The following is a 22,409-nucleotide window of genomic DNA, read 5'->3' on the forward strand; positions in this document are numbered from 1 at the left end:
ATATTGTTGATTCCTCTACCTGCATGAACGCAGATTTAGTTGTTGCTGTTTTGTTTTCTTTAAAATCTCCGACAGAAAAAAACAGTGTCCCAGTTGATTTTATAGCGGAACAAAGCAGGGAAAAGACGAACAAGGTCATGAAATATGAATCGAAGCTCTAAGCAGCTGGGACGGAGCCACAGGTCTGTGTTCTTACAGTCGCGGCCTATCTGTCTCTCTTAGGGGGAGACACATATACACACACACTCACACTTCAGTAGTGTCACCTACAGATAGAAAAAGAGACAGAGATTACTGCTGTGACCTTTTGCCCTGCTGTCGTCCAGCAGCACCTTACCCCTCGACAAGTGAACCAAAAATATCCTCAAGCTGAGCCACTATCAAGCACTGCATGTGTATTATTATAATAATTATAGTTTATTCATTTTCAACTTTTTACAAATCCTGCTGCTTTACACCATATCACACACACACGTACGCACATGCACACAAACTAAATTCAAGTGCACAGCATCTCCCATCCCCTACAGTTATCTCAGCAAATGATGAGAAAACAAATGTAGCAACGCCTCTGCTTTGCAACAGAGTCCCAGGAGACAGTTCAGTCTGTGAACGAGGCATGCCCACAGCAAATATAAACCAAGAATTTCAATTGAGGAAAAAAACAAAAAAACAAAAACACACAGAAAAATGACAATGAATGAACGAGTCGTTAAATAAAACAGAAACATCAATGAATGAATTCAAATCAGTGTATTTGAGTTTGAGCTTCTGACATAGTTTGGAAAGAGAAAAAAATATACTGCAAATATCATAACGGAATCTGCCAATGTTATAGTATCAACAACTTTTTCCAAAAAATCTGGGGTAATTAAAAAAGGTCACGCACACAAGCAAACTATAATGAGGCTATTTGAATTTTTAACTTTTTATTATTCATTTCTCCTTTTTACGGTTTTCTTTTTAAAGGAATCTGTTCATCAAAGAGCATTTTGTTCATATATAGTTATTTTTTACAGAGGAAAATACTGTACAACCTTTTTTTCTTCTCAAAACAATATCTGGAGGAATATCATCTACACACATTGTTATTCCCTATATAATGATCATTTATTTCCAATGCCAAGCTCAGGAGATAATTCATGATCAGTGTGTCCACTCCTCGGCCGTACATATTCGCTCAACATAAACCAGAGGGTGGCTTTGACAGATTTATAATTTAGCACTACAGTAAGTGAGCATTGCCATGAACTTCTTAAGAATTAATTTAAATCACAGTCCGTATTAGTGTTTCTTATCAGGGCACTGTTTTTCTTGCACACCCATTTCCTTTTTTTTTTTTTTTTCAAACTGTCCAATCACAGAAGCAAAATAAAACCCAGTCTTTAAATAAATCACAGAACAACAGTTCTTTGTCACACTAACATCTATTTGTGCATTAAAGCAAAAGTGAACTAAAACAACATCTTTAAAGCAAATTCCCTGTTAAAAGATTTTTTTTTTTCAGACGGTAAAAATGAACCTAAAAAGTGCAATAACACCCTAAAAATTTCTCATTGGAAGGTCACATAAATATTAAATAAAAACCGTTACAACAGGAGCTCAACCACAGCCATAGTGAATGGAAAACAAAATGCCGTTGAGACATTTTCGGTCTGTACATTTTCAACATAAAACACACTCCCTGACGCTTCCTCCGTTGTCCCCCTCGCTGCATCTCAGTGACTCATTGTTTCCTCTGGTCACTCTGAATCCCACCCTTTGCCGCACCCACCCCCACCCCCCAACCCGACTCGTCAGGCGTTAAATCACGACCTCGCCTGCTTACAGATCGATATGCTTCTGACTAACAACACAACAAAACGACATTGTAATGCAAAGATGCAAATGGTAACAAAAATATTTTTAAATATGCTTATGAGTTATCTATCATCATCGGTATCATCATGGTCAGCTAATATAAAAGTGCACTACCCACACACAAACTTGATTCCTCCACAGGGGGTGTAAAATTACAAGGGCTGAGCTTGGTTTTGGTGCTAGTAGAACATTTCTAGCAGAATGTCAGAGAGAACTGTTGAGACTGGCGACTTGCTGGACGCCCAACTGCAGCTGAGACTGACCAAACAGTTACTGGTCAATTCCACATGTCATTGAGAACAAAGAAAAACACCTGAGAGAGATGGGAACAAGCAAAATGTAACCCCCTTTTCTCTCTGTGTCTAATAATAATAATAATTAATAATAATAATATAATATTAATACAGAAAAAAAAGATCAAAGATCAAATGTTTGAACGCGTCCTGTTTCCCCTTAGTGATTCACGTCCCTTTTTCTATGTATCCACGGCCTTGCAGTTCATGTTGCCCGTGCCAGCAATTTCCTTTTGTATATCATCGTTCACACACACACTTACATATATAGTTATATAGAGAGATTTGTTTTTGTTTTTCTAACGTTTTTTTTTCCACACACAAAAAAGTGAAAAAAAATAAAAATAAATTAAAGTCAAACATGCACGCACACAAAAAGACTGATGTGTAGTAAAATGCTTTACATTGCTGCCCCATGTGTAAAACAGGGCCTAATTCTGTGTGTCTCCGTTCATATTTTTTAATGCATAATTGAATTAATAATGTTGGTCATCTTGTAAACATCATAATAAATCATTTTGGGCCGTCATTTTCTCCACGCTGTTGTTTTTTTGTTGACATCTCAAGTGTCTAAACATGATAAATGAGGCCACTTTCATTTTTGTTTGTTCATAGTACACAGGGTTTTTCTTCAGTTCCTACAGTCAATGTTATTTTTATTTATTTATTTAATTTTTCATGGGTCAGCATCTTGCTTTTCCAGTTGGGAAGTATCAGTGTGGTTAACGGAAGCATCAAAACTCTCATCATTGTCCTTTTCGCCATCAGGCTCCGCCATCGAATCATCATTCGAATCAGTGTTGAGATCCTCCTCTGCCTCCTCCTCTTCCTCCTCCTCTTCGTCATCCTCCTCTTCTGCGTGAGCCTCCTCTTCTGGCGACAGGTCGTCTTCAGCTTCTCCAGATGTTCCTGTGGTGTCGTCCTGAGCTGCCGGCAGACTTAGCGGGGGTGTGGGGTTGCGGCCAGATCTCGCTACATCATGGTGAATCTTCTTGCTGAGGTCCAGTGAGTCACTGAGACCCAGACCGGCTGCGTTCTTCAGGAAGAACAGGGAGCTGCTGGTGTCTGTGCCCAGGTTGAGGGAGCTGTCCAGGCTGATGGTGGACGGCGGGTATGGGTGGTTATAGTCAGACCCCATGCCACCTGCTGGGTAGAGCATGGAGGGAGCACTGCTGTTAATGTTGTGGGACAACCCATGGAGGCCACCGGGGGAGGAAGTAGAAAGACCCATGGAGGCTGGAGGCACCGCCGACAAACTTCCTCCCAGGTGGTGCACTCCTTCCTGTTTGGGTGACACAGACGGCAGCTCACCCCTCTCCTGCTTCTCATGCTTTCTCTTGTGGGAGTCCATCTGGGACATGCCCACCACTGTGTGCTTACACTCGGGGAAGGTGCAGTGGAAGTGTGAGCATTTGAGCTTATATTTGCAGTCGGGAACCTCACAATCAGCGCTGGAGCTGAACTGGCAGAACCCAGCGGCACTGATCACATCTTGCTTGCCGTGGTGCTTGCGGTGGGCCGTCACCTTGGTGCTGTCGGTGCAGCGGAAGCCACAGCGAAGACAGTGGAAGTGGGTGCTGTTGCCTGAAAACTGGCAGTCAGGGAAGTTGCAGCTGAGCGAGGATTTGAAGCGCTTGAAGTCGTCCAGGACCAGGTTGTCCACGCGGTCGTGGTGCTGCGCATGCTTGTACATGTGAGTGCGGCCGCAGAACTTGTAGCCACAGTTTTCACGTGTGCAGTGGTAGTGGGTCACCTTCAGAGAAAACTGGCAACTTGAGTCCTTGCAGTTCTCATAGAGGTCATAGCGCCGGAAGCCCTCCAGCATCATCCCCTCATCCAGCATCTTACGTGACGATGCAGTCTTGCGGCGCTTGCCAAATGGTGACATGTCCTCAATGATCCAGAAGCGCTTTTTTGCACCGGTGGCCGTGGGAATGGAGATGGTGTTGCCTGAAAGAAAGGAGGGAAGCACATTAAAGAATAATCAGTCGATTGGCAAAGTAAAACCCACAAACTACAAGCAAATTACCCTGCGAGACCCTCCTGGTTGAAAATCTAATATGCGACCTTACTCAGCCAGAAGTGGTTCACAGCTGAGTAAGCACAGGGAGCGACACATTTTTTTTTTTTATTCCTAATTCCAAGAATGATTAAAGGAGAGAGAAAATGATAGATTGACTTTGGAACATGACACTTTTACAGGGTGTCTCTGGCCTCCAAACAGAGGCGGAGCTGTGGGTCTTAACCAACCCTCTTATCTTCGTGTTGTTTTATGAGGGGCACCCACCTTTTGCAACACCCTGGGGTCACTGCTAATGATGTGATCCCTGTTCTGCAAGACAGGAAGCAGTGGGCCTCGATAAAACTTAAAGCATGATTAAAATGCTGCTGATGCAGCCTTGTTAATGGAAGCTAAGCAAGGCCCCGGCTTTATACTACAGGTGCCAAATTTACTGCTCTGTGTCTAAATCCCAGTAATAGTAAAAGTGAAAGCAGACACAAAGGTGTGAATGAAGTAATTATACACATTTGTTCTGTTATTGTACCAACTCAGTAAGCATGCACTTCTTATCAGGTCTACATAAACGTTTTTTTTGCATGCTGGAAAGCCCCTTATACTTTCTTGTCTTTCCACAACAGTTCTGCAAAGAAAGGCTGGATCACACAGTTAAATGCTGCACAGGACTCAATTCAGAGTGACAGCTGCAGTGTTGGTTTGCGCCGGGGATAAGTACCTGCAGCATCCTGCACTATAGGGACGTCATTTTTAACCGGAGACGGAGTGGCAATGATGGGGCTGAAAGCTGGTGTGTTGGTTGGCATGACAACACTCCGAGTGGCTCCCAGAGAGGCGCTGAGCAGAGAGTATGACAGACAGGATGGAGAGAGAAGGTATGGGAGTGAGGGGAGAGGAGGTCGGAGGAGAGCAGGAGAGAGGGATGGGGCCTGGGACTGGAGACCAGGCTGAGGAGCGGAGGGAGGAGGTGGTGGTGGTGGAGGAGGGGAAGAAGGAGGTGCATTTTGGGTAGCGCTAGTGTCAGCAGGGGTGGTAGGAGCAGAAGTGGTGGCGGGGCAGCCTTGTCCTGGAGAGACAGGTTGACCAGAGAGAGTGAAGGACAGACAAGAGGGGGAAAAAACACACAGACGGGTACACACACAAAAACAAGGGCCAAATTGCACACACACACGCGCACACACACACACACACAGGGATGGGAGGTAAAAAGGGAAAGATAAAAGATAAGAGAATGATACAAAATGAGGCCCATTCAAGACAAGTAACCCAAACACCAGCCAAAACAACAACAATGATGAGAGTAGTGGATAAAATTGGCAACATATGGAGAAATGTGAAAATCACAGGCAGGCTCAGACTTAGAAAAAAGCAGAGGAGAAACCATTTATTCAGTAAGTTTGAGGAAAAAAAGAGGCCATTTCTCCCGTCCTTTCCTTTCTCCCACAATTCAACCCGCTAAAAGTGTTAAAGTACAAATAAAGCCACAAGGATGATCTCTGGCCAAAGGAAAATGCCATAAGCTACATACAGTGCAATAACTCAAACCGCTGATGTACAAAATGGATGTTTTATGAGGATGACCACGCAAACTGCAAAATATTTTGTCCACGAATCATAACAATACAGCATTGTCATCAACCTCTCATAATGTGACTGATGTTATTGATTTAAGTCAAACTTCTAAATTATGAAAAACTAAACCTAAAAGCTGAAGAATGCATGAAATGAGAAGTTGCTGGTTTTCTGGGTAAGGTAGATGAGTGTGGACTGAGCAAAGCGTGTGCAATGCTGAATGTATGAGAAGAAGACTTGTATTGCACTATTCACCTCTTAGACTAAACTATGTTAAAGCTGCCACTTAGATGCCCGTCAGGTCTTTTTTTTTTTTTTCGATAGTCTCACCTGCTGGAGAGCCATCGTTGCCTACTGGTGTGCTGGTGCAGCTCCGATCCTGGTTGGAGGACTCGGAGGAGAGGCCCAAGGGGCTGCCTCCTCCTCCCATGTAGTCCATGTAATCATCAGTCTCATCCATGATGGCTGAGGAGAAATTGGGGTTCATACCGGGCTGGGTCGCTATGGACCCGGACACCATGCCAGACGCATGCTGCATGTCATCTGCCCTCTGACTGAGTGGCATCACCTGGAAAGGAAATAATGTTCATTGTAAAGGGACATGTGAAACAAACATCTATGGATTTAACATGTCACTAATGCAGGTGTTGGCTCTTGGCTTACGACCAAGCATTTCTCAAGCCATCAAAAGTATTTTGAAAGAATGAAACTCACACTTCTGCCATTATATGAAGACTTCAAAATAAAAAAAAAAACAACAAACAAAACTGGAATATCCACATATTTAAATTCATGTAAGGTACAGGATGTACCGCAGAGGTTAAGTTAGGAAATTGAGTACACTCCAGGGTGAAAAATTTCATCAAAAGAAGCCATGATTGATTTGTTAGTGACTGGTATGACAGGATATGAGCGATACCTTTTCCCTGAATCTGACTCATAGAACAGGAAGCGCAATAAAAAAAACATGACAAAACCAACCAAACTAGGTACAGTCACGAAGACTTCGGATACTAAAGAATAATAGATCTCATCTCATCTCATCTCATCATCTGCTGCTTATCTCGGTCCAGATCGAACTTATTATTTCTGAGCTTGAATTACAAAAATGAATTTTTTTTTTTTTTTTTTTAAGGCAAGACACTACAAGCAAATATGGTAAAAAAAAAATGAACTAATAGAAATCACCATAAAACACTTGATTACTTACTTTTTGCATAACATGTTTTCTTAAATTTTATGTTTAAATATGTAAATGAGGAATTCGTTTCAAAATGCTCTTTGCTGACATATGAGAGTCAAAGGTTTTTACAGATGGGACTTTGGATACCTTTCTTTTTATCACTCCGTAAATCAGAAACTACTGTCAGCAACCATAAAAAGCCATTTGTTTGCCATGTTTGTAGGAAATAAATGTTAATATAAATCAGGCTATGAATGATATATGAACAAAGCCCTTAGAAAAAACCTTCAGAATATAGGCAGGAATTAAACTCTAAAGTCTGGTGTATGAACCTGTAAGTGCAACTGAAGTGGAGATTTCTGGCTCAGAGTATGAGAAAAAAAACTCATTTCAAGAAAACTGCATTTACAGATATCACTTTCACTTTCACGATTGATTGCAGATACAAAGGAAATGACCATGTTTGGATCCAATAACACTGTAGCAGGAGAGAGAGCGCTTTGCAACAATACCTGTAATGATCTAGTGCAGACAATGATCGCAGTACTGCATGCTGTGCTAACTTTTGGTGAATTTAAGAGAAGTCCTCACATGCAAATAGACAAAGTGTAGTAAAATAAACATCTAAATTTGTATTTTGGACATTTTCTTTCCACTAGTCTGAAAGAGGACATGTTATAAGAAGCAAAATAGCCCAAAATCTCAAAATTGAATAGTGAATTAAAAAAAAACAGTGTTTTTGCATGTCATGTCTCATCCAATCAGTAATACAAAAATCTATTAGAAAATCAGTTCTTAAAATTGTCTGAGCCTTGCTTGTTGGAAGAAGACCTTTTTTTTAAAATCATCTTTTTGCAACAGAAACCACAATGACTGTGTTTTAAAATTTGGATGAAAAATGCATCTGTTCCTTTCAAAACATCTGAGTGTTGTTTGTAAAAAAAACAAGATTGCTAAACTTTATTAATATGAAGAAAGAGCTAAATGTCTACAATACATATTATGTACAGTGAATCAAAATGCAAAAAGTTCATTCCCTTTATAATAAGTCAGTTAAAGGGTGTGAGAGGTACGTGGCTGTGTTGGATTATGTTTCGAAATAACTATTCAGCACCTGTTTTTGTTCAGTGAGGTGCTCAGCCCATATTTTCTGATAATTACCCTTCTCAGAACGACATGTTTCATATGGCACAGTTTGTGTGTTTGTACCTGGGATGGGACTCTGTCAAAGTTCTTCCCCAGCATCCGCCTCATGTGTTTGCGTGCGTGTGAGGTCATCTGGTGCTTGAGCAGGAAGGAGAACTGGCAACCCTCACGGATGCAGTGGAAATGGCTGTTGACTTGGTTATACTTACAACCTGCAGAAAGAAAACAGTAGCAGTTGTAAACTCTCCATTTGCAGATTAATTTGTCTTGGGCTCATTGCGAGGCGCCTGAGAACTGCTACGGTGGTAAATGCAATATTATCAGTGTGACGGTGTTATGATTAGATCAAACACAAAGTGAAATATTTTTAGGTTTTTTTAATTTCATGATATAGCTCTGACAAAAGAGGGATCGGGTTTCAAAGTGTTTCAGAGTGCACATGTAGGAGGAATATTAGATCACTCCGGTGTCACACTGAGCAAGTCAAGGCTTCTGTGCACTAAACCTGTGGAGCTCTTTTATTACACTGACATGCTTTATTCAATTAGGAATTTACATAAATAAATTCTCATTTTCTGTGGGCCAATAATGCACACACCCCTGCAAACCAAAGTAAATATACAATTATTACCATATTAAATTCATTTTTCAAAGTATCTCCATTGTCATTTTTCCTTTTGTTCTCCATTGTACTGCTGTCTGCTTCATATTCTTCTGTTCTTTTCTCATGTTTTAACCGGTCTAGCAGTAATTGCTTTATGATTTCAAATTAAATGAATGTTCTGTTTTGTGCCTGTTAATCAAATACCATTATATAAAAGCAGGCAGAAATAATTGAAAGAGTAACATGCTGGGCAGGTGCTAGCATGTCAGTAACCATGGCACCCAGTTTAAGAGCACAACATGTCTATGTCATCAAATAGCTTTTGCACACACAACGTTTTAAACACGCAAAGTTGAGCAAATAACAGTAACCCCCATGACATGAAGGGCCTTTTGTGAGACAGAAACCAGGTAACATCATCAGCTGTGTTCAGTTTAATGTTGCTGCCATGGATACTGGCAACCCATCAATTCTTTATGACTGGAGTGCTAGCGATGGTAATCCTTTCTGTTTTTCCCCCAGCCCAAACAATACAGTTGGCAGATCAGGCTGGGGACAAAAAACAGCTGTTTAGGGCCTGTTTTTGTTTGCTTTGTTTCTGCGTTCTGAAAAGCTTGTGTAACCGCCTGAAAAAAACAGATCACTTTTAATTCATTTCTGTGCGATGGCAGCGGTGGCTGTGAGGCGCAGCTTCAGAACACAAACAGGCTAAACCAGACAAGCCGGATAATTAACAAACACAAACCTAATTGCTCATTTCTGACAGGGGCAAAAGGAAGAAGAAAACAACCTGGATGTGATTGCCCCCTTTGACGTTATTGCTCATATAGTACAGGCAAGACTACCTTTGGGACTTTAGGTGCCATTGTGAATATGCAAAACACAGCAACAAAACCTATGAGGCAGACCTGTTTCATGCCTCTTAAACCACTCAAATAGCGCGACAGTGTTTGCCAACACTGGTCTCTCTCCCTTCGTAAACACAGAGAATATCCTCTTGCAACAGCCACCGAAAATCAATCCACATCTTTCTCAATTCGACACCTTTAATCGACACATCTCTCCTGGCAAAATATTAAGAAAAGCTGGAGTGTTTATGCTGACATGGTGGGCTTGTAGGGTGATGTAGGGAACAAGAGGCAAAGACAAAAAGGTAAAGAAGAGAGAAAAAACTTTTTTTTCTTACCCAGCCTGCCACACTCCTCCCTTTTGGTGAAATATTTGAAACCATTGGCGGCACGGCGCTCTGCCTTCTCGTGCTTCTTGATGTGCCACGGGAGCTTGGTGGTGATGTTAGTGACAAAGAAGCAGCCGGGCCGCAGACAGTGATAGTGGCCCCTCATTCTGAACTCACAGTGCTGCAGTGGAGACAAACAATTTACAATTTCATGAGTCAAATGTGACGAATGTTTGAAAGCCAAAAGAGAGGATTAATGTTATTTCATTTTTCTTTGTGTGTAAAGTTAAAGTCAACACTACACACAGTTTTTTTCAAAGTCATTTTTTCTCTGGTCATTGTGGAACATCCAAATTTCTAAGTATGATTACATTCTTTTTTCCATGCTTCTCTCTAACACCCCTCCACTCTAACATGTCTGTACACCACCATCTGTTTGTGAGGCCCAGATCCCAAAGGACTGGGCCAAATAAGATCTGCTCAGTTCACGAGATGGAGACTAAGGGGAGGAGGATGGGGGGGGGGGGGGCAACGGCGGGAGGGAGGGGGGCTGGGGGGACTTTTTGTGAGAGGGGTGATTTTCGACACATTAATGAATTCATTTAAACGGTTTTCCAAATACGGGCTCATGAGAGCAGGCAGGGGCTGCCATTTAGGTTTCATTTGCGAAGCATTCCCCTGATTTTTGCCCTATTCCAGACAGCCTTGTTTACTGTGCAAGTGACAATGATTTATTGGGTAATATCAGCTAAATTGGCCTTTTCTGAGAGGAGAATGCGGCAGTCAAAATGACATCATTGACATATAAACAGGCATTACTGGGGTGAGTCGACTGTCTTTTTCAGCAGAGATGGAAGACGGGGAGCAGCGGTTGTGAAAGCCTTGAGTCAAATAACCTCAAATACTGGTCTAATAGATAGCATACTTCATGCTTAGAAATCTCTGGGAGATGACAGTTGGTGATTCAGCTCCTGGCTGAGTTATCAAGTCCCACTCACCTGGTTGGGACAGAGACACTGGAGAGAGTAGTAGGAAAACTGATCACGGATGTTGACCAGGTTGTTGCTGGGGTTGATGTGGTCCAAACAGTGGGACTCGGCCTTGCCAGAGGTCTTGCACACATACTTGCAATTCCCGAACAAGCAGTGGAAGTGGAACTTGTTTGAGTACTTACAGTCAGTAGCCAAACAGGGATCACTGGATGAATGAAAATGGAAAATACAGTTTAATCACAACTTGGCAAAAAGAGGAAAAGCTGAATATTGTACTGTAAAGTGTCAAGCAATTTTAAGACACAAAGGTTTTGCTTACTTTTCCTGGAACTGCAGGAAACCTGGTTTGACTTGTGGCTTAGCATTCTCCAGAGAGGTGGTGGCCAGAGGGGAGTTGGCTGGCAGGTTGGGCATCGAGGCCGGCATCTGAGGGATACTGCCAGTCAGCTGCTTCCAGGCAAGCAGGGAGGAAGAAGGAGAGTTGTAGCCCCCAGAGGAGGTGAGATGCGCCACATCCATGGAGGGATTGTTGGCCATAGAGACCGGGGCAGCAGGCTGCAGAGGGGCTCCCTCACCGGAGTCCTTGCCCTCACTGAACTGAGGCTCTGACTTCACTTTCAAGGTGGCTCGGAGGTGAAAGCTAAACAACAAGATGGAAGCTCCATTTTTATGTTGATCAATAATACTGAAAACTAAAATGTAGAAAGTAAGGGTATATCGTCTGATCATGAATCAGTGTGACACTCACTTAGCATGTTTTATGGCCCCATCCACTGTGCTGAAGAGTGCACCACAGTCTTCGACCAGGCAATGAAAGTGCACTTTCTGAAGGAAGTCACACTGAGCCTCACAGAAGTCATCTGTGTCAAACCTAGACAGATTAAAAAAAGACTGTAAATTTACTGCATTCTCAATTAAACAACAAATACTGTGAGAACAAACGGTTAAACTCCTCATCTGACTGTAAATGCTTAAATCATTTCACACTCCTGCAAAACCGGATTCTTTAAGTTTCAGGGGTTTTCCAGTGGTATGTGTGTGAGGAACAGTAATTACAAAAAAGGTCTTCTGGGTAAAGTATTTTTAAACATAGTTCTCACTATCAAAATGAAAGAGTTAAGTCTTGCTAAGTGAACCCAGCTATGGTGACTATGCCCTTCCTAAATGTTTTATACCTGCGGAGGTATGTCCTCCAGATCTCAGTGGGTTTTTCTAGCAGGGGCCTTTTCAGCACTCTGTTCAGATACTGTGTTGCCTCTGAGATGTCGCTTCCCTGTCCCTGCTCCAGCTCTGTCTTCAGGTTCATGGCGTTGAAGAGGGCAGGGTTCACCTGTGTCATCTACAAAACACACAGCACATACAGCAACAGCCACCGGGTGAGCTAAACATACGTAAGCACGGCACTTGCATATGTCAGTGAGAGTGTGAGAGTTAACACACACACACACGCACACAAATGATTTGGCGAAGCAAAAAAGCACAGCCAGATTTACAAACATCCAGGCTTTTGCTTGAGTGCAGGCCAAATGTGTTTGCCAAGCGTCCTCTGGGAGCAACTGTCAAGCCTTTTATGTGATGTGGTGGCTTGAATCAAACCCCTAAAAGCTGACATGACACAAGGAGCTGTTGGACAACAGGTCTTCAAGCTCCTCCACTGTCTGGGTTCAATGAGTGCTGTGAGGAGAGCAACTCTGAATTTAACCTCTCCCGAGGAGAGGTTAGAAAAGACGACACGTGTCTTTGTGTGGAGGGGAAGCCCGAGGGGGGGGCGGGGAGTAGGTCTTGACCAGTTGATGCGAGTAAAATAATGGCGGCTGATCTGTCATTACATCATTAATTTAATGGAAACCACCTGGTACATTTGTATCAGTCAGATAAGATATATGATTAAGACTATGTCCACTTTAATCTTCTCCAAAAAAAAAAAAAAAAATTCACATTTAAATTTCCATACGCCAACATTTAGACTTGGTAAAAAATGAGGGCAGGGTTTTTTTCTCTCCGCTGACTTTTTAATCAAATAATTTACAAACTCTATAAATAAATGTGGAGCGAGGCAGGGGAAGAAAAAGTATAAAGGAGGAGAAAAAATGGACGGCGAGTTCAAAACAGCTCATCAAAAAACAAACATCTCTATATATCTGGCATGGCACACAGCTACTGCTTCATTATATTAATTTGTGAGAGGTGCAGTGAAAATTACACTGTATGAAAAATGGCTGGAAAATTTAAATGATACAAACTCATCTTATTAGCGGTGAAACATTAAAAAACAAACAGGCCCCTCCGTGTCCCGCTAATTTGTCTTGGGATGAAAGGCGTTTGATGGATGGATCTTACCTTATTCATAAGCGAGGATAAAAGAGATGTATTCCCTGGTACAGGGTGTCCGTTTGATTCATTACTGGAACAAGGAAAATGAACAATGTTTAGTCAAGATTTGCATGAGAACAGTAAATATTACTATTTATCACACAAGGTGTGCCTGTATAATGAAGAAGAAAAATGCTGTCTTCTTAAGAAATAAGATCTACTGTGAGTTGTAGGGAAGATTGGAGTTGAAGGTTTATGCAAACATCCTTCTCACACAAAAATGGAGAAATATGTTGAGGATTTTATAATTGTATGCACATGTATATAAATGAGATATTTTTGATAAATAATTGTGAATACAACCCTGGCTTGGCCTGCCAAGAATGTAGAAATCATCAATCAATCACAGAAACCTCATTTTATTGTTGATTTATTTGGTGAATATATTAGTTGAATTTACAACAAGAATGAACATTCTCCATATTTCATTAACCCTTTATATACCATACAGCTGCTTACCTGTGGTCTTTCTTGCTCAGGTCCAGGCTGTGCTCCTGCGTAGAGTCTTGGGAGGCCCCAGAGTTGCCGTCCACTGGCTCCTGCTTCACTTGAACCAGATTGAACTGGCTGGCTGAAGCCGGCTGCCCATTCCCTGAGGATCAAGCCAGAGACGCAGAGGAGAGAAGAGACAACAAAGTTATTGTTGGTCAGCATTATTACCCTATGACGAGATTCAATCTGACTTCTGTCCTGGCCCGAAAAGAATACTCCGAGTGATAATTATTGCGAAATTATGTCAGGCCGTCAAGCCTTTTAAATGGTGATTGAGAGGCGGGAGATATGAGGGAAAAAGACTCCTTTTTCTGCAGCACTTGTCACAACTCATTTGCCAGGCTGCCTCTTAACTGGTCATTAAGTGAGATGCTAATGCTGAGGGAAAGTGGCAGTCTCAGATTGGCCACCCCCCTCCCTTCCCACCTTCCCAGGCTCCTCGTTGGCCTGACAACGGACGGCAGCCAATGCCACTGAGCGTACCCACAAGGAACAGGGGTGCTATGTCGGTCAGATTGGAGCTGACAGCCAATCAGATTGGTTCAAATAGCGTGACCCCTCGCTCACATTCTCCTCCAAATAGGTATTCAGTGGATGCTGTGACTGAGGACAGGAACACTGAAATGAAATAAATAAAGACCAGGGAACGGGGTGGGGTAAAAATGCTGAGAGGAAGTTGAATTCTGCCCCCCCCCCAGAGCCACAAGGGATTGAAATATTAATTTGTCCTGGGGCCATACAGAGAAAGCTGGGCTTTTGGCTGACAATAAGTGGTGTTTTATTTTTATTTTTTTAAAAGCAGGAGGGATGAGGGCCCTGGTGTAGCCTCTCAGACACTGTAAGACCACCGGCGGCTGTGATTGGTTTGGTGAGGAATCTGTTGTTTAGGAATTGGGGCTAGAGCTGAGGGATTGTGACAGGCAAGGTCATGGGCAACCAAGTGTGTGCCCTTGGCCCTCAGCCTGGTGAGGCCCCTCTCCTTTTTCTTGCTGGGGAGAAAACAAGACCAGCCTACGTAAGGGGGAAACCGACCAGAGTTCCCCCCTGCTACAAGATGACCCAGAGACATATCAGTCAGAATAGGAGTGGAAAAGCCAGTCTTGGGCCTTGTCAGCTGAAAGCTAGAGAGATGGGGAAGTATCAGTGTCAGTGTCACTTCAGTTTGACAATGGCTGAGGTTGGAGGGACTGGGGGTGGGGCCTGGGTGGGGCTAAAGGAAAACAGCAGTCAAACAATTTTGCATCTGGTTTGAGGTCACTGAATGCTTACCAAGTCTCCATACAGTGCTCCACCCCCCCACCCCCCCCCCCCCAACTTGATAAGAGTACACCCAAAATTAACAAGCCAGACAGATCCTGCCTTGTCATTGACAATTACATCAACTCTCAGACCAAATGAGAGCGCATTATATCAAGAGCAGCCACTCACTATATGATCTACACATGATCATCAGGCTGAGACAAGCACTCCTTCACTGTATCAGAGGATGAGCTGACTGTTTCAGGCAGATTACAGTGCAAAAGTCTCTTACTCTGTTGCACATCATGAAGTTATTTTATTTTCTATCCACTTCCCAAAGAGAACAAATGAGTTTGACTCAAAGCAGCTTCTTTCTGGAAATTATCCAGGAATAATGTACCACCATGTAATTACTCCGGATAAGATACAGAGCTTGTGAAAGATCATTTGTACTGTGTGTCTAATTAGTAAACCCTTCAGATGCTTGAATCTCTGGGTAAAAACACTTAGGGGTAAATTAGAGAGGAACATTAATAAAAAAAAAAAAAAAAAAAAAAAAAAAAATACTGAGAAAATATTGAAAGCAGAAAGGAAAAAATGCACAATTCACATTCGAGGTGAAGTTTCACAACAGCATTAAAAAAATAAACACAGAGAAAAATAGCCACGAACATTGACTTTTCTCACACCTTTTTGACAAGCACAAACCACTTCCTCCTCATTTTAGCCCCAAATGTCCTGTTCACACATTTTCTGAAGCAAATATGAGAAACAAAACCGCAGCTATCCTACATCTTATATCTGCACTGAAGTTTTATCATCAAATTTTGTGACAGAGGTAGGGGTGCTTCTTTTAAACCAGCTTTGTTATCAAGCAGCAAGATCTGAGCTGCAGCCGTTCAGTGAGCCAACGAGAGGGGTGGCGAATGCACCATCTGTGGAGGCTCCACCCTTAGTGGGGGCCTTCCCAGTGTTCATACTACCTGCTGGAAGCAGGAGGTGGAGGTGGAGCTCAGCCTGACAGCCTGGGCTCATCTCGGCTCCCCGGAGCAGCTGCCCCAGCTCTCTCCTAGGGCCTGTCCTGCTCTAGGAACACCACCAGGAATTGTAATCCTTCCCAGTCCCAACATCCGGAGATGCTCCCCCTTGCAGCCCTATTTACAATCCGCACCCCACCTGCTCAGGCTCAACACAGGAGGCCCCACTGCCTCTTGAATGCAAAACTGTGCTCTGCAGTGCATTATCAATTTAATACTTTAACTTCATTTTCAGAAGCTTTGTTTAGAGCAATATGTTAAACAGAGACAAGGCAATTACCTTCAAAAAATTATGTGAATTGTGTTTATGCTAAATAGATACTGACATGTTTTTCTGGGAACAGAAGGTTTCTAGAAATTCAAAAAGTGTATCTTTGCTGATGCATGCAAGTGTGTCTGAGTTCTTGTATCAGTGAAAAAAAAAACCTCCTTCTCAGCTCTGGTGCATTGAGTCATTTCTGCCTGAGCGATTTCAGTTTTTTTTTTATCAGTTTGCATAGCGGATACAAAAAAAAAATCATTTTTTTGTTCTCGCAATTTCTGAACTTAATTTCATTCCACCTCCATTTGCTTGGAACAGGCGCAGACATAGATAAGAGACCAATGATGAGGAAACATGTTCGACACAAGCCCCAGGAGCCCCCACTCTGAACATCATAAGAGACTTTTACAGGCTCTACTCTCCCCTGTCAGCGCATTTATCTCCAAATGGATTGTGGGTATCTAACAAACGATCAACACAATAACAAGCCCAGAGCAGAGGACCATGCCTCCGGTATGTCCCTTTAAGCCTGAAAGCGGTAGTTTTTCTGCCTTTCTCTCCAACGTGGGATAGTGATAGAAATGACCTCTGAGTGCACTCTGTCTGTTCAGGCTGCAGTGGAGTGGAGTCCACACACAGAAAAAAAGGATGTGGCTTTTATTATGCATGCAGTATACTCTCTAGAATATAGACTGACTAGCTGAACGTACCAGCTAACTACAGATTTATTCATGCGTTTAGAATTTGACCACCAACTACATTTAGAATAATATAAAACAAAAAAGAAGAAAAACCACACAGCTTTTGCTGTAATATATGATGCAAACAAATATTTGATTATTATTTTGGCTCATTGTTTGTGCACAAACTATTATTTTCTATTGTGCATTTGGTAGAAGATCCACACACGTTTTGCACAATGATGACTATTTGCAAAGTGACTTACCTGTATCTGGGTTGTTGGCGGGCTTCAGGGCAGCAGCCGCCAGTCTGGCCATCATGGGTGATATCAGGCCTTTGCTTGCTGAGATCTTCTCCATGATGGACGAGGTGGCAAAGGAGGTCGGGGTAGACGCCATGACTCCGTCTGCCCCCCCTGTGGAGCAACCTTGGGTCAGTGAGTCGGTGGGCATGGAGTGGGCCCCAGAGGATGCAGCTGATATCAGGCTAGCAGCTGGTGGAGGTGGCTGAAGAGGCAGCCTGGGCATGAGGGGGAAGAATGGGTTGGCGGCCAGGGCGCTGTTGGAAAGAGCAAGGGCCACCGGCATGTTGCTGGGCAGGGCCTGGGACAGCAAATTGGACATACGCTGGCCCGCACTGGACAATGAGGGTGTAGGCTTGAGGGTGTGGCCTGTTGTAGAGGAGGAGGAGACAGCAGTTGTAGGCGTGGCCAACAGGTGCGGTACAGTGGTGGACTGCTGGGTCGTGGGCGAGGCACTCAGGCTTGAGTTCTTGCTGCTGATGGCTGAGAAATCCATCAGGTCATCGTTGCTCGATTCCTCTGGCTCGTCCTTCTGTGGCAGGAAGGTGGAAGAGAGGCTCATGACGCCTGAGGAGCGGATGTGCCGTCGCTCATGTTTGCGCTTGTGGGAGGTCATCTGGCTGGTGGAGGTAAAGGTGAAGCCGCAGCCGGAACGGATGCAGTGGAAGTGGTTGGTGGCTTTGCTGTACACGCAGCCTTCGTACTTGCACTCCTCATACTTGTAGAACTTCTTGAAGCCATCTTTGGCATAGGCATCATCCTTGATGTGGTAGCTCTTGTGCTTCTCAATGTCACACTTGTTCTTGAAGGTGAATGTGCAGCCTGGGCGCCTGAGAAAAGAATGGAAAATAAAGGGAAAACATGAAGCTCTAAGCCTCCTCAGTATCTCAGTTGGGAGTCATGAAGAGGGTCCACATGATTCAAATATTTCACAATGGAGGGATGATAACTGAAGCAGTTTAGTGACACAGCTTCATAGACACGTCACCACCTGCAACCTTTACCAGAGGGAAATATTCCAGGGGGTGAGTTTGATGAATCAACCGAGTGATTATCTATATCCATTATTATTTATTTTTTATTTTTTTGGTGTACAGATTTTTTTTCCTTCATCATTCTGTTTTTGTAATGTTCATATATACTAACAGGAAGCCATTAGTCCTGATTTCACCTCATGTTAAACTGTGTGTGCTGTCTCTCATTTGTTTACTTTTACATAAGGAATGTGCCTATATTCGTCTACTGTGATTTTTTGGCTTTTATTTTTATGTAAAGAAAAAAAGAATCCTGTGGAGAAACATCCACCACATTCACCTGCAGTGGAAGTGTGTAGTCTTCTGCCCATAGAACTGACACCCAACTGTGCCACAGTCCTCAGTGGCACGAAATCTCTGGAAGCCATCGTTGATCAGCTGGGCATTCTTTTTATGGAAGTTTTCATGGGTCATAACATCTGAGGTGCTGGTGTACACCTTGCTGCAGCCCACCTACAAACGGAGGCAAAGCATGGTAATCAACAACATGATCTGGGCCCACAGCAGACATGAGAGTTTCAGTTTGCAAGAATGGCTTGAAAAAAGCCAACTTCTAAAACGCATTGCTTTAAAGAGATCTGATATACTTTACAAGTCATAGAGAAAGGAGCGCAGTGTGGTTAAGAAGATGCTAGTGGCCTAGAAATGGGTAGAAGAACGTTGTTTTCTCACGTTCACAATTTAAGGTGTTGTAAGACACACCAGAGCATTTTGTTTCAACTGAAACCTTTGTGAATTGGAAACAATCTTGTCATTGTGACAACTGGAAAAAAAGAAAAAAGTGACTGAAAGAGGCAGTGGTCACAGCAGGCAGCTGAAACTACAGTACCTTCCTGGCAAAGCTGCCTTTTACAAAATGAAATTCATATTTGGAGTGCCACAGTGCAGTCACCACAAACTTACTGTAACTCTGAGAACAAATTTCAGAGGTGGAAGGGGGGGAGAGGAAAGCAGACAGGAGTAAGATGACTGTCTTGGTCTTTAGTTTAAAATGTTCTGGTACTCAGGAGCCCTCAGAGCCAACAGAGGGGGAAAAAAACAGGTAATGTTTGAATTAAAAGCAGCAATTGTATATCATCCCTGGCACTTTTCATCCGTACAAACCGGGCAACTTCTCCATATTGAGTCAAACAATGAAAAAAATGCCACTCTGTTTTTTTCCCCCCTAAATCAAGAGAGCCGATGCCAACATCTGCAGGTTCTCAGGGACTGTTAAAACAAGGGCTGAAATGTCCTAATAACAATTACGCCGTTAGAGGGGTTTAAAAAAGAATATATCTCAAGCCATCCTCCGCTGCACTGCTGCCCTGCCGGTGAGAAAGCTCTCGGCACAATGACACATTGAAAATAAGCAGATGTAAAAAATTAAACAAATCCAGAAGGGGGAACAATCTTCAACTGCCTGCTTGGTACTAAAAGATGAAAAATGTGTAGTTTATATAAACACCTTACTGAATTTTATCCATGCCAATTAAGGAGCGAGAGAGTGAAGAGGTGGGGAAAGCACAAGCAGCCTCACGTGTATTCACCCTTTTTTGATTTTCTTTTATTTACTTAAGGGCACGTTTTGCCAAACTGCTCTTTAAAGACACTTTGGTGTAAATGGAAAAAGAGTGGAACTGTAATTCCATTTCACAGATGCAAGTCAACTGTGTGACTCTCAAACATCCTGAAGTTGTGTGTGTCTTACGAGTGGCCTCATTTCCCAGATCTGGGCATTAATTTATATCGTGATGCGCTGCAACTCATTTTTACCTGCCTTAACTGGTTCTACACTGCACTGACATGTCATTGCTACAAAAAAGGCTCAGACTGAGTGTAATCTACCGATTACCATGTTTGTTGTGTGGCTCTGCAGTGTAAGTTAAATGATGAATCATATGTTTGTTTGTAACATTATATTTAAACATTTTCAACCAGCATGAGTTGTGCGTTTTTTGTGCTTAAGCACTTGTGGCCATGTTTGTAGACAGGTATTAGTCTATTTCCGTGTATATGCACATGTGCTTGCATGCATGTCTACTGTACGTGTTTGTGGGTTTATTGTGGGTATGCGTGTAGGTGGAAGAGGAGGTGTAAGTATGCGTAGTGTACCTGCATGCAGTGGTAATGGGTGCTTTTTCCATTGAGGTGGCAGCCATGGTAGTAAACACTGCAGTCGTCCAGAGGGCTGAAGCGCATGAATCCATGCTGCAGGGAGTTGTCCCTCTTCTTGTGCATGTTGTAGTGCCTGATTACATCTTGCTTACTGGTAAACCTCTGCAAAAGGGGAGGGGGAAAAATGTACAGCAACAGGTTGGTGTTTATTTAAACCAGTCACAGAATCAGCAACAAGTCACTTTATCTCTGTGGAAGCAGCAGCTGCAACATTTAGGAGCCAATTGGCAGTTGGGGGGGGCTGCACGCTCTGCAATGGAGAGGGCCATGATGTCTTTAAATATGACGTGTTCTGTGGTTATTGATTTACTTTGCATATCTCCAAGCTGTGTCCTATCCAAAGGCCCAGGGACTTTCTCAGTACAAGAGAAGCTTGAAATGAAACATGAAACATGAACTATGCTCCCCATACACCCCCTGTCTTTACATTATTTTTTCCCTTCCACCAAAATCATTTTTTTTTAATTAAGATGAGTCAATTGACATGCAAGATCACAGTTCTGATGTTTCTGACTCTGGAAAAATTATGTTCCATGCAGCTGGTTTCTCAGACGTGCACAGGGGAAAACAGAAGACAACAGAAACAAACAAACAAACAAGCCAACCAAAAAACATTTTCCCTTTCAATTCGCCGAGATATGATTCCATTTTTAATTAAAGCATTAACAGTCGCTTTTGGTGCAGGCTTCGCCTGTAGTGATGAGTGAATATGCTAAGAGGCCCGCCTTCTAAAATTACAACATAAATAAATAAATAAACAAAAAATCCCTCCCACACCCAGGAATCAAGAGGGGAAAACAGAAAAGTCACTCCACAGAGACCTGCAGCAACCAAATCTGCTGTAATTGGACTTAAGCTGATGTTACAGAAACTGTAACAGGAGAAGCGCAAATCAATGAGACAGTTCTTCAATCCATATTTATCTCCAGTTGAGGGAAAAACATCAGAAAGAACTATTCTAAAAGGCAACTAATTGCTGTACAAAGTAGGGTAATTGCTTTGTGTCATGTGTTTCACTCGTGCACAAGTAAAAAGCTAAGATCTCACACAGCTGTTCCCTTGCTCTTGGCCCATTTCCCACTGCATATTTCTGAGATGTTTGACTCCTGTAGGAGCAAACACATCATTAGGATTTTTTAATCTAATTGATGAATGCTTTAGATTCAACAGTTTTTGAATAATTTTCCTGAAAAACCCTAATCTCAGTTCTGGGCTTTGGGATTTCTGGTGTCTAATGGTTGATGATGACCGGAAGAGAAGTTGAACTGCGGTCATGGTACATTCGATCCATCAAGCTGTCCAAAATAGGCCATGGAGAGAGCTGACTGGGAAAAAGATCTCATTTTCAGTTGAGTGGTGATGAAGGTTGGGAGCCACTTGCTACATTTATTTTAGGATTCCCACTAGTGTGGCAAGATGCACACTCTCCCTCATGTACAAGCCCATGAAAGGAGAATGTTAAGACTCAGCCAATCGCCCGGAGGCTGGCAGTGGGATAATATTCCAGGAGTGTGTGTCATGTAACATTTCATGAGTTATCGCTTCGAAAGGGGCTGCTCATCACTGCCTGCCTGTTTTTTTCAGGGTATTGACATCCCGAGAGCTGGCTTCCAAAGCATATCAGTGTTTCCACGCAACGCGAAAGCAACAGAGAAATGTGGACCTGACCGTGGAAATTGCCATGATAACCTGAACTAACGCTCTAAATAATGACATGAAATGATTTTCCTTTGTATTCCTCCAAGAATGTGTCTCATCAGACTGTGAAGTGGGATTCATGCAGAAAATGAAAGCTTAGATATGTAATGCTTTTCACCACATAAACAATATTTATCAAGCGGTAATCTCTCTAGATCGGCAGCAGACAAAGGAGATGACAGCTGAAGATGGCTTAATTCAGAAAATTGTTAGGAAAGGAAGGAAAACACACATGGCACTAGCTGTGCATGGATTTTTGACATCTTTGACAAATCTACCCGTGTTTGTCTA

At 42.8% G+C, this 22,409-nt stretch overlaps 1 protein-coding gene across 5 annotated transcripts in view; it reads right to left on the bottom strand.

The window, feature by feature from the left end:
- Window positions 1–1,308: 1,308 nt before the first annotated feature.
- Window positions 1,309–22,409, bottom strand: part of casz1 (castor zinc finger 1) — a 77,361-nt gene continuing 56,260 nt past the window's right edge. For 3 of the 5 annotated variants that reach the window (XM_041063858.1, XM_041063849.1, XM_041063840.1), the window contains exons 6-19: window positions 20,358–20,522; window positions 18,544–18,716; window positions 17,194–18,059; window positions 13,677–13,809; window positions 13,185–13,248; window positions 12,020–12,183; window positions 11,593–11,715; window positions 11,164–11,484; window positions 10,851–11,049; window positions 9,862–10,033; window positions 8,135–8,283; window positions 6,073–6,310; window positions 4,889–5,236; window positions 1,309–4,103 (exon numbers count right to left, since the gene is read on the bottom strand). In XM_041063858.1, the coding sequence (XP_040919792.1) occupies window positions 2,830–4,103; window positions 4,889–5,236; window positions 6,073–6,310; window positions 8,135–8,283; window positions 9,862–10,033; window positions 10,851–11,049; window positions 11,164–11,484; window positions 11,593–11,715; window positions 12,020–12,183; window positions 13,185–13,248; window positions 13,677–13,809; window positions 17,194–18,059; window positions 18,544–18,716; window positions 20,358–20,522 (4,389 nt within the window). In that variant the 3' untranslated portion in view covers window positions 1,309–2,829. The remainder of the gene's footprint in view (window positions 4,104–4,888; window positions 5,237–6,072; window positions 6,311–8,134; window positions 8,284–9,861; window positions 10,034–10,850; window positions 11,050–11,163; window positions 11,485–11,592; window positions 11,716–12,019; window positions 12,184–13,184; window positions 13,249–13,676; window positions 13,810–17,193; window positions 18,060–18,543; window positions 18,717–20,357; window positions 20,523–22,409) is intronic. The other 2 variants (XM_041063874.1, XM_041063867.1) reach the window with 1 other exon arrangement.

The sequence above is a fragment of the Toxotes jaculatrix genome, chromosome 2 (genome assembly GCF_017976425.1).
Source record: "Toxotes jaculatrix isolate fToxJac2 chromosome 2, fToxJac2.pri, whole genome shotgun sequence".
Classification (NCBI taxonomy): domain Eukaryota; kingdom Metazoa; phylum Chordata; class Actinopteri; family Toxotidae; genus Toxotes; species Toxotes jaculatrix.